Source organism: Chiloscyllium plagiosum, unplaced genomic scaffold (genome assembly GCF_037043375.1).
Source record: "Chiloscyllium plagiosum isolate Xiang-an unplaced genomic scaffold, Cpla_swu_hap1 HiC_scaffold_31, whole genome shotgun sequence".
Classification (NCBI taxonomy): domain Eukaryota; kingdom Metazoa; phylum Chordata; class Chondrichthyes; order Orectolobiformes; family Hemiscylliidae; genus Chiloscyllium; species Chiloscyllium plagiosum.
In genome coordinates this window covers 167349-179949 of record NW_028270169.1, presented here as the reverse complement: position 1 = coordinate 179949, position 12601 = coordinate 167349, and the positions used below count along the sequence as shown (strand labels likewise).

General features: G+C 41.7%; 1 protein-coding gene across 3 annotated transcripts in view; it reads left to right on the top strand.

The window, feature by feature from the left end:
* The window catches only part of LOC122561888 (integrin alpha-E-like), a 397374-nt gene that overhangs the window by 236123 nt on the left and 148650 nt on the right, over nucleotides 1–12601 (top strand). For all 3 annotated transcript variants that reach the window (XR_006315137.2, XM_043714220.2, XM_043714221.2), the window contains 2 exons: nucleotides 4289–4362; nucleotides 9976–10117. Coding sequence is in view for 2 of the 3 variants with exons in the window: in XM_043714220.2 (XP_043570155.2) it covers nucleotides 4289–4362; nucleotides 9976–10117 (216 nt within the window). In the remaining variant the exon portion in view is untranslated. The remainder of the gene's footprint in view (nucleotides 1–4288; nucleotides 4363–9975; nucleotides 10118–12601) is intronic.

The following is a 12601-nucleotide window of genomic DNA, read 5'->3' as shown; positions in this document are numbered from 1 at the left end:
TGCTGCGCTTTTCCAGCAACACATTTCCAGTTCTAGGATATAATGTCATTGAAGGAATGGTGGTATAGCTCCAAATCAAAATAGTGTGTGGTTGGAAAGAAACTTATATGTGAAGTTGTTCCCATGTGTCTGTGCCCTTTGTCCTCCTAGATGATGGAGGTTATGGGTAGTAGACTGAGGAAAGACATCAAAACTGTATAATTACAGCTGATTTTAACAAATCAGCAGTTTCATTCCTATGAGAGCTTCAGGCCTAGCTACTTGGCTCACAAGGTGTGTTTTGACATCTTAACCCAAATCTTATTGTGCTTTGTGACTGAAAGTCACATTTCATTGTATCACTTAAATCGTAAGGTATTTCAGTGATTCCCCTTGTTCAGAACTGACTAAGGTAGACATCTAGTCCACTTGTCCTTTGTGTTGGCTGGGCTCGAATACTGATACACATGGGAAGTGTGACATTACAGAGAAATCCTGGTAGTTGCTGAAGATTTCTTGAAGCTGCCAACTTTATCATTCTGTGTTCATAGCAGAGATGGGCAAGAAGGAACCTGAGAGAAGCTTATAAAATCATGAGAGGCATGGACAGAGTGGATAGAAAGAGCTGTTCCCTTAATTGAAGCTCCTCCACCCTTGTGCCCGGCCCCTCCAATCGCCACCAGGACAGAACCCCACTGGTCCTCACCTACCACCCCACCAACCTCCATTTACATAGTATCATCCGTTGTCATTTCCGCCACCTCCAAACGGACCCCACCACCCTCTCCTCCCCTATCAGCGTTCCGAAAAGACCACTCCCTCCGTGACTCCCTCATCAGGTCCACACCCCCCACCAACCCAACCTCCACTCCCGGCACCTTTCCATACAACTGCAAGAAATGCAAAACTTGCGCCCACACCTCCCCCTTTACTTCCCTCCAAGGCCCCAAGGGATCCTTCCATATCCACCACAAATTCACCTGCACCTCCACACACATCATTTACTGCATCCGCTGCACCCGATGTGGCCTCCTCTATATTGGGGAGACAGGTCGCCTACTTGCGGAACATTTCAGAGAACACCTCTGGGACACCCGGACCAACCAACCCAACCACCCCATGGCTCAACACTTCAACTCCCCCTCCCACTCCACCAAGGACATGCAGGTCCTTGGACTTCTCCATTGCCAGACCATAGCAACATGACGGCTGGAGGAAGAGCGCCTCATCTTCTGCCTAGGAACCCTCCAACCACAAGGGATGAACTCAGATTTCTCCAGTTTCCTCATTTCCCCTCCCCCCACCCTTTTCTCAGTCCCAACCCTCAAACTCAGCACCACCTTCCTAACCTGCAATCTTCTTCCTGACCTCTCCACCCCCACCCTCACTCCAGCCTAACTCCCTCACCTTATCACCCTCACCTTAACCTGCTTCCACCTATCGCATTTCCAATGCCCCTCCCCCTAGTCCCTCCTCCCTACCTTTTATCTTAGCCTGCTTGGCACACTTTCCTCATTCCTGAAGAAGGGCTCATGCCCGAAACGTCGATTCTCCTGCTCCTTGGATGCTGTCTGACCTGCTGTGCTTTTCCAGCAACACATTTTCAGCTCTGATCTCCAGCATCTGCAGTCCTCACTTTCTCCCTTAGTTGAAGGGTTAATAACAAGGGGCAAACCTTTTAAGATGAAAGTCAGTGGGTTTAGAGGGGATTTGAGAAAAGCTTCTTTCGCCCAGAGGGTTGGATGTGGAATATATTGCCTGCAAGAGTGGTTGAGGCAGGTAACTTCACAGGCTTTAAAAAGTACTTGAGATGAAATGTCATAATAGTCAAGGTTATAGACCTAGAGCATGAATGTCTGAGTCATACAGATTCAGTGTAGCTTTGGCAGTACAAACTCACTGGTATTGGACCTCTTCTGTTCTGTATGGTTTTATGTTCAGATATTAATGGAGGCCATCATGCAGCAGCCAGTGGCAATCAGTCTAACAAAGAGAAAGTTGGAAAAAACGAGCTACCAAATTTTAAACTGTGTTATTTTTGTCAGTAAGATTGTGGTTGTGAAATCTACAGGGTAGAGATTTTATTGTTCTCTGGTTATCCTCTCATTAGAAACTTGTTGAAAATTTGGAAAGTGGATTCCTAGTTATAAGAGATAAGTGAAAATTTCTCAGAGCCTACAGGAAGCTATTTGCAATGACCAGTGTCTTCAGAAGTCCAGCAAGATGTAATCCATGTCTGGGACATCGGCTGTCAGATATGAGTTGACGAGTATGACTACATCAGGTTGTCGTGAAACAACTCTCCCAATTTTGACACTAGCCCCCAGATTTAGTAAGGAGGACTTTGTAAGGTCAAGAAGGGCTGTTTCTGCCATTGTCTTTTCCAGCACCTGGATTGATGCCAGTTGGCCTGTTTTGTTTCTTTGTTGAGACTTTGGAGCAATTGATACAACTGAATAGCTTACTAGGTCATTTCAGAGGCCGGTTGAGAGTCAACCACATTGCTGTGACTCTGGAGTCACCTGTAGGTCAGACCAAGTGAAGATGATCAAATTGCCACAGTTGTGAGCCAGATGGGCTTTTCCCACAATCAACAATGGTTTCACGGTCATCAGGAGACTCTTAATTCCAGATGTTTTAAAAATTGAATTTAAATTCTTCATCTGCTATGGTGGAATTTGAACCCGGGTCCCCACAACATTAGCTGAGTTTCTGGATTAATATTTGAGAGTGTGGTACTAGAAAAGCACAGCTGGTCAGGCAACATCCGAGGAGCAGGAGATCGACATTTCGAGCATAAGTCAGCACCACACTCTTGACTCTGATCTCCAGCATCTGCAGTCTCACTGTCTCCCTTCTGGATTAATAGCCCAGCAATAATACTACTGGGCCATCAACCCCCCCTAGATAATGCTACATATTTTTAATCAACCTGTTTAGCTGTACTATGACACATGTATGGTGCAGGTGGAAGTTACTAAGGTACTTCTATGATTATATAAGGAACAGAGAATCGGCCATTCAGCCTATCAAGCCTGCTCTTCCATTTGAATATGATCTTAGGTGATTGAACACTTGAATGCCTTTTACTCACAATAGACAGCAGGAGGTGGCCCTCCTGATGCTGCTTGGCTTGCTGTGTTCTTCCAGCCTTCTGCTTGTTTACTTTGGGTTCCAGCACCTGCAGTTATGTTTTTCCTTTACTCACAGTAGCCCCCATAACCGTTTATGACATTGGTAAACATAAATATATCAATCTCTACTTTAAATATACTCAAAGACTGACCTTACACAGCAGTCAGGGAAGAAAATTCCAAAGCTTCTGAACCCTCTGAGTAATAAAATTTCTCCTCATTTTGGTCTTAGATGGCAATCCACTTATTTTTAAATGTACACCCGATTGTTGATTGGTCCAACCAGAGGAAACATCTTACCTGCATCTACTCTGTCTGTCCTTTTAACTATTTTGTAGGTTTCAATGAGATCACTCTCATTATTCAAAACCCTGGAGAATATAGGGTTTGTCCAATATCTTTTCATAGGACAGTCTGCCATCCTGGAAACAAGTATGGTGAACATTTGTTGCACTCCGTCTGTGGAAATATTACTTTATCTAAAATAATGAAACCAAAACTGCACTAAGTACTTCAGATACAGTGTAACTAAGCTTTGATACAACTGAAGGAAGACCACACTACTCCTATTCTCAAATCTTCTTGTATTAAAGGCTGAATTCCATTCAAGCTAATCTTCGTGACTGATCAGCCAGAATATCCAAGTCCCTTACCAACTTCTTACCCTTTAAGAAATACTTTATACAATTGGTTCCTCCTACTAAAGTGGACAACCTCACATAATTCCAGATTATATTACATGGAATTATCTATTTACTAATCTTGTTTGTATCCTATTGGAGTTGGTTTACACCTTCCTTACAACTCACGTTTCTGCTTAGCTTTACATCATCTATAAATTCAGAAATATTATATTCATTCCCCATGTCCAAATCATTGATATATATTGTGAACTGCTTTGACCTGAGTACTGATCTGAGCAGTTCCCTCCTATTCACAGCCTGCCAACATGAGAGTGGTCCATTTATTCCTTCCCTTTGTTTTCTACGTGTTAACCAATCCTTAATCTATGCCATTACATTCCTTACTATCCTATGTGCTTATCCATGTATACTATGTCTATTGTCTCACCTTTATCAATTTGATTCGTCGTATTCTCAAAAAACTCCACAACTTGGAGAACACTGAATTAGGTGTGAGAAATGTTTACATCTAGACTTTGCTTTCTCTTTCAGCTCAAATTTCAGAAGGACTGTGGATCTGACAATATATGTAAAGCAAATCTAAAATTGGAATCCAAATTGCCAGAGTAAGTAGTTAGTTCTTTATATAGTGGTGCTTATGTGAATAAGCTGATAAGATCTATACTTGTTAAAATAGCAGGGGATCACTATTATGCATTAGGAACAGATTAGCTATAGGTTCATGGTGAAGGGTTCAAATTACAAGGGTAATAAATAAAAATTAGGGTATGGATTTTCAAAGCAGGTTTTAGAACCTGATAACTGGATGAATTAGACCATAAGACAACGAAGCAAGATTAAGCCATTCAGCCCATCTGCCATTCAATAACATCCTGGCTGATCTAATAATCCTCAACTCTACTTTCCCGGCAATTCCCTGCCCTCCTTGATTCCCTTACTGATTAAAAATCTGTGTTTCTTAGCCATCAAAATCTTAATGACTCAGTGTCGACGGCCCTCTGAAGAAAAGAATACCACAGATTTACTGCCTCCTGAGAAAGGAAGTTCCTCCTCACTACTGTCTTAAAGGTTTGAACCCCTATTCTGAGATTGTAACCTCTGATCCTAGATTCTCCCACAAGGAGAAACAACCTTTCCAATTTTGACTAAAGTCCACTAAGGATTGTGTATGTTTTAATAAGTTTGTCTCTCACAAGCCCAATCGACTCAATGTCTCCAAAGAAGACAGTTCCTCTAAACCTGATATCAGCCTATTGAACCATCTCTGGACGGTCTTCAGTGCTATTAGAACATAAAAACTGAGAGCAGGAGTAGGCTGTCTGGCCCTTCAAGCCTGCTCTACGATTCAATAAGATCGTGGCTGATCTTTTCGTGGACTTGGATCTACTTACCCGCACTCTCACCGTATCCCTTAATTCCTTTGTTCTCCAAAAAATATCTACCTTAGCTTTAAAAATGTGTACTAAAGTAGCGTCAGCTACTTCACTGGGCAAGGAATTCCATAGATTAACAACCCTGTGGGTAAAGATGTTCCTTCTCAATTCAGTCCTAAATCTGCTCCCTCTAATTTTGAGGCTATGCCCTCTTGTCCTAGTTTCACCTGCCATTGGAAATATCCTCTCTACTTCTATCTTGTCTATTCCCTTCATAATTTTATATGTTTCTGTAAGATCCCCCCTCATTCTTCTGAATTCCAATGAATATAGTCCCAGTCTACTCAGTCTCTCCTCATAGGCCAACTCCCTCAACTCCAGAATCAACCTCCTCTGCACTCCCTCCAGTGCCAGTACATCCTTTGTCAAGTAAGGAGACCAAAACTGCATATAGTACTCCAGGTGTGGCTTCACCAGCACCCAGTACAGCCACACCATAACCTCCCTGCTTTTAAACTCAATCCTTTTAGCAATGAAGGACAATATTCCATTTGCCTTCCTAATTACCTGCTGCAACTGCAGACCAACCTTCTGTGATTCATGCACAAGGACACCCAGATTCCTCTGCATAGGTGTATGCTGCAACTTTTTACCATTCAAGTAATAATCCTTTTTACTGTTACTCCTCCCAAAATGAATGACTTCATATTTATTAACATTGTATTTCATCTACCAGACCTTTGCCCACTCACTAAAAGTATCTATGTTCCTCTGCAAAGTTTCACAGTCCTCTGCACACTTTGCCCTGCCCCTCATCTTAGTGTCATCTGCAAACATGTGGTCCCCAACTTCAAATCATCTATTTAAATTGTGAATAATTGCAGTCCCCACACCGATCCCTGAGACACACCACTAGTCACTGACTGCCAGCCAGAATAGTACTCATTTATCCTCACTCTTTGCTTTCTGTTAGTCAACTAATCCTCTATCCATGCTAATACTTTACCTGTAATGTAGCAGCCTCTTGTGTGCATCTTGTTGAAGGCCTTTTGGAACAAGGTACACCACATCCACTAGGTACACCACTGGGTCACAGTGTCCACCCTGCCCGTAATGTCTTCATAGAATTTCAAAAAGATTTGTTAAGCATGATCTGCCCTTCATGAACCCATGCTGTGTCTGTCCAACAGGACAATTTCTATCGAGATGCCTTGCTATTTCTTCCTTGATAATATATTCAAGCATCTTCCCCACTACAGATGTTAAGCTAACCGGTCTATTATTCCTCATCTTTTGTTTACCTCCCTTTTTAAACAGTGGCATCACATTTGCTGTTTTCCAATCTGCTGGGACTGCCCCAGAGTCCAGTGAGTTTTGGAAAATTACCACCAGTGCACTTGCTATTCCTCCCGTCATCTCTTTTAGTACCCTGGGCTGCATTCCATCAGGGCCAGGAGACTTGTCTATCCTTAATTCCATTAGCTTGCTCAACACTACTACTTCCGAGTTTTGAGAAGATTTGTAACTCAGGTTGAGGTTCTGGAGGTAGATTTGAACTACAGAAGCAATCATCCCAACATCCACAAATGAAGCTGCATCAGAACATTATTTCAACGAGCCACCACACACTGCAGCACAGAGGAACTACACAGAGCAGAGGAAAATCACCTATCCCGTGTATTCAAAAAGAATGGGTATCCAATGAACATAGTCCACCAGTTTCTCAGGAACAAACCCAACCAAGCAGACAAAACACGTCCAGAAACCCTAGCCACTCTCCCCTACATTAAAGATATCTCGGAAATGACTGCCGGACTACTCAGACCCCTTGGCATCATGGTGGCCCACAAACCCACCAACACACTAAAACAGCAGCTCATGAACTTGAAAGACCCTATAGAGACAACAAGCAAAACTAATGTCATTTACAAAATACCTTGCAAGAACTGTAACAAACATTACATTGGACAAACAGGCAGAAAACTAGCCACTAAGATACATGAACATCAACTAGCCACAAAACGACATGACCCTCTCTCTCTAGTATCCTTACATACAGATAAGGAAGGACACCACTTCGACTGGGACAACACATCCATCTTAGGACAAGCCAAACAGAGACACGCACGAGAATTCCTGGAAGCATGGCATTCCAACTGGAACTCTATCAACAAACACATTGACTTGGACCCCATTTACCACCCCCTGAGGAAAAGAACCAGAAATGACATCATTATAGGAACACACATCACCACAGGAAATGACATCACCAACCCAAAGAAACCCAAACATATAAATAGAAAGCAGGAACAACCAGGAGTGCTTCATCCAGAGGCTGACTGAAGATGTTACCTAGTATGGTGACAAAACGTCTGAAAATGAAGCATCCAGTTCAGCGAGCAAACCTACATCCAGAACTACCACTTCCGTAATAATGATTGTTTCCAGGTGCTCACTACTTTCGTCTCTTTGTCAATTACAGGCATGCTATTAGTGTCTTCCACTGTGAAGACCAAACAAAATATCTGTTCAATGCCTCGGCCATTTCGTCATATCCCATAATTAAATGTCCCTACTCATCTCTAAAGGACCAATGTTAACTTTCAACACTTTTTATTTCATATATGTATAGAAGCTTTTGCTGTCTGTCTTTGTATTCTGTGCTAATTTTTTCTCATAATCTCTCTAATTTTTCTTTATAGCTCTTTTTGTGGCTTTCCGTTGACCTTTAAAGTTTTCCCAATTTTCTCGTTTCATGATGGTTTTGGCCACTTTGTATGTCTTCGCTTTCAATTTGATAGCCTCCCTTATTTCCTTAGACACATGCAGATCACCCCTTTTCTTACAGTCCTTCCTTTTCACTGGAATATACATTTGGTGAGCTCTTTGAAAATTGCTTTGATAGTCCTCCAGTGCTCAACAACTGTCCAATCTTCTTTTCCAATCTACTTTAGCCAAGTCCCCCCTCTTTCTTTTGTAATCTCCCTTTTTAAGCACAGAGCCCTGGGGTATTGGATTTTAACTTCTCACTCTCCATCTGTATTTTAAATTCAACCATAATGTGATTGCTCCTACCAAAAAGGACCCCAAACTATGAGGTAATTAATTATTCCTGTCTCATTACACAGGACCAGATCTGGAATAGCTTGTTACCTCACCGGTTCCATTACATACTGTTCAAGAAAAATATCATGGATACACTCAACAAACTCCTCCTCAAGGCTACCCTGACTGAGCTGATTAGACCAATCAACATGTAGATTAAAAGCCCTCATGATAATTGCCGTACCATTTTTCCTGGCATTAGTTATTACTTTGTTTAATTTCTGCTGCAATGTGATGTTATTATTTGGTGGCCTATAGACTATGCCTATCAGTGACTTTTTCTTCTTAGAATTTGTAATTTCCACCCAAATGGATTCAACCTTATTCTCCATGGAACCTGTATCATCCCTCAGCACCGCCCTGATGTCGTCCTTGAATATCAGAGCTTTATATCTTTCCTTGGTTAAGAATCCAAAATCATTCACGCTATTCCAGTTTTGGTCTGCCTACAGTCTTGCACAGATTTAACAAAACTTCTCGGCTTTTATACTCCATTGAAACAAAGTCCATTCCATTTTCACTATTACCGGTGGAACTTGGATGCTAGCTTTCTGTGATTCATTGAGGAGGGCTCCCAAATTCCTCTGTTTCATAGTTTTCTGCAGTCTTTATCCATTTGAATAATATTTAGCTCAATACTCTTAATGCTAAAATGCATTGCCTTACACTTTCACATATATTTTGCCACTTCCCTCACCTATTCCTGTGTAGATTCTTTGTGTCATCCTTGCCACTTGTGTTTTTGCTTTATTTGTTTGTGGGATATGGTCACTGGCTGGTTAGCATTTATTGCGTGTCCCTACTTGCCCTTGAGAAGGTGATAGTGAGCTGCCTTCATGAACTGCTGTAGTCCACATGCTTTGGATTGACCCACAATGGGAAGGGCTCCAGGATTTTGATCCAGTGACAATGAAGGAACAGTGATATATTTCCAAGTCAGGCTGATGATTGGCTTGGAGGGGAGCTTGCAGGTGATGGTGTTCCCATGTATTTGCTACTCTTGTCCTTCAAGATGGAAGTGATCATGTATTTAGAATGTGCTGTCTAAGGATCATAGGAATAGAGGAATTAGGAGTGGAAGTAGGCAATTCAGGCCTTCAAGCCAGCTCTGCCATTTGATATGATCATGGCTGATCTTATTCCTGGTATCAACTCCACTTTCCTGCCTGCTCCTATAGCCCTTTATCCTACTTTTCATTTGAAACATCTATTTCGTTCTTGTATCTGTTGATTGGTTCTGCCTCCTCTGCACTCTGAGGTAATCAGTTCCACTGACTCACAACCTTCTGAGGGAAGTCATTTCTTCACGTTAGTGAATTTCTGCAGTGCAATATGTAATTGTATATACTGCTGAAATAGAGCATCAGAGGTGAAGGGAGTGAATGTTTATGGATGAGATGCCAATCAAGCGGGCTGTTATGTCCTGGGATGGTGTCAAGCTTCTTGACAGTTGGACTGCACCCATTCCGGTAAGTGGGGAGTATTGCATCAAACTCCTGACGTGCTTTCTAGCTGATAGGTATGGTTTAGGTAGTCAGGACATGAGTTACTCACCACAGTTTTCCGAACTTCTGATCTGCTCTTGTAGCCTGCTTATGGGGGAGGCAATGCAATACTCAAAATGTAGTGGAATTGTGAAAGAGCCGCACGTAACTGTCAGACAATAGAATCACATAAATGTCATATAGATATTCACAGTTGGTCTTGTTTTACTGATGCAAACTGGAACTTTGTTTTCAGAAACTTTACATGGATTGTTGGTAAGACAAAAGAAGTGAGTTTAAACATTCTTCTGTCCAATACTGGAGAAGATTCATATCTCACCACCATGGACCTGTCCTATCCAAAAAGTCTTTTCTTTAAGGGGATCTCAAAACCTCAGGTGAGATGAAATTCTGATATTGAAATGGCAGCTGAAACATAGAACATTACAGCACAGTACACGCCCTTCGGCCCTTGATGTTGCGCTGACCTGTGGAACCAATCTGCCTAACCCTAACCCTAACCCTAACCAATCTGAAGCCCATCTATTCTATACTATTTCATTTTCATCCCTATGTTTATCTAATGACCATTTAAATGCCCTTAAAGTTGGCAAGTCCACTACACCCTCTATCAGGTCATTTATAAAAATGACAAACAGCAGTGACCCCAAAACACCATTAGTACACCACTAGTAACTGAACTCCAGGTTGAACATTTCTCATCCACCACCACCATCTGTCTTCTTTCAGCTAGCCAATTTCTGATCCAAACCACTAAATTTCCCTCAATCCCATGCCTCCGTATTTTGTGCAATAGCCTACTCTGGGGAACCTTATCAAACACCTTACTGAAATCCATGTACACACATCAACCGCTTTATCCTCATCCACCTGTTCAGTCACTATCTCAAATAACTCAATAAGGTTTGTGAGGCACAATCTACCCTTCACAAAACCGTGTTGACTATCCCTAATCAACATATTCCTTTCTAAATAATTATAAATCCTATCTCTTATAGCCTTTTCCAAAACTCCACCCACAAATGAAGTAAGGCTCACTGGTCTATAATTACCAGGGTTGTCTCTACTGTCCATAGGAAGGCCACTGATAAAAAGCATACCGACTTCCTCTTCACTGTTGTTCGTTTCTTCATTTTTCGTGCTCGTGACTGGGGAGCTGATTGAATCTGTTGAATCAGGTTGTGGAGAGGCGGGCGGTGGTCCGAAGGCATGCTTTACCTGTGAATGGAGAAACTCGAGAGAAGATGTTGGCTGCTAAAAAGATGTTTGCATTTCCTCTCTCATTCCTTCCTTGCCAGAGTGGTTATCAGTATGAAGACAGTCACACATTTACCTACACTAAATTGTGTCTGCCTATTTCAACATTCTTTGAATTCTTGAAGTCTATTACTCAGTTCACTTATTTATGACATTGTCAAATTTTATACAAAGCATAAGCTTGTAAATTGTACTGGCTAAGCAATTCAGTCAAGTATAAACAACATTCAGTGGTCCTAAAATCAAACACTCGGGTACCTCATTCAAGTTATTGAAAAATTATTTTCTTTTAACAAATTGATATTTGGCTAATGTGAAAGCACTCAGGAAAAGTATTTCAAAAGTCTGGAACAGCAAGAAAACAACAAAATGTTTCCTATGCTTTAGCAATTGGAAGGCAGTTTCAGTTCAGATTTAAATCTCAAATATTCGTGGGATACAAATGCTGAATATTTTAAAATATGTAAACGAAACTTCCCAAATAAAAAAGTTGGAATTACAGTAGCAACTTTGGTAGAGATCAACATTCTTTGAATTTGCAATATGAAAGGGGCCAATGAAGTCTTAACAATAATTAAAAGAACTGAAACAGCTCAGTTTCAAGTTCTAATATTCTCTAAAATCTTAACAAAACATCAAATTCAAAATGCACTCTTTTTGTGAACACAGCAGCAAAGTTATTTTAATACAATACTCTCATCTGGCAAAAGCATGACCCCTGACCCAAGTGTTTTTTTAAACTGGCATTGCAGAATTTCAAACAAATCAGGCGCTCAAGGGAACTGTTACTTTTAAGGTTATAAGTTTGATAATTTTAAAAAGGACATAGTGTTGTACAATTTCAATGTAAAAACAAAACCAGCCCCACGACACAGCCCACAAAACACATTGAATTAAGATCCTGATTCAAGATTAAGCCATCTACTGTTACACAATGAATAACTGGTTTCACATAATGCATAGGGTTAGGGGCGGCACGGTGGTTAGCACTGCTGCCTCACAGCACCAGGGCCTTGGATTTGATTCCAGCCTCAGGCCGACTGTCTGTGTGGAGTTTGCATATTCTCCCCGTGTCTGCGTGGGTTTCCTCTGGGTGCTCCGGTTTCCTCCCACAGTCCAAAGATGTGCACATCAGGTGAATTGGCCATGCTAAATTGCCCATAGTGTTAGGTGCATTAGTCAGAGGGAAATGGATCTGGATGGGTTACTCTTCGGAGGATCGGTGTGGACTTGTTGGGCCAAATGGCCTGTTTCCACGCTGTAGGGAATCTAATCTAATCTAATCTAATCTAATCAAGTAAAAATGGTAGTTTCCTTCCCTAAAGGCCATTAGGGAACCCAGTAGTTTTCCCAACAGTTGATAATGGATTTGTAGACTCTTAATTCCAGATTTATTTTATTCATTTCAAATCCCATGGTGAATTCAAATCTGCCATGGTGGGTTTCGAACCCGGGTTCCCAGAACACTACCTGGGTCTCTGAATTCCTTTGTCTCTGCCACATCTGCTCCCAGGAGGACCAGTTCCAATACCGAACAACCCAGATGGCCTCTTTCTTCAAAGACTGCAATTTCCCCCCAGACGTGGTTGACGATGCTCTCCACC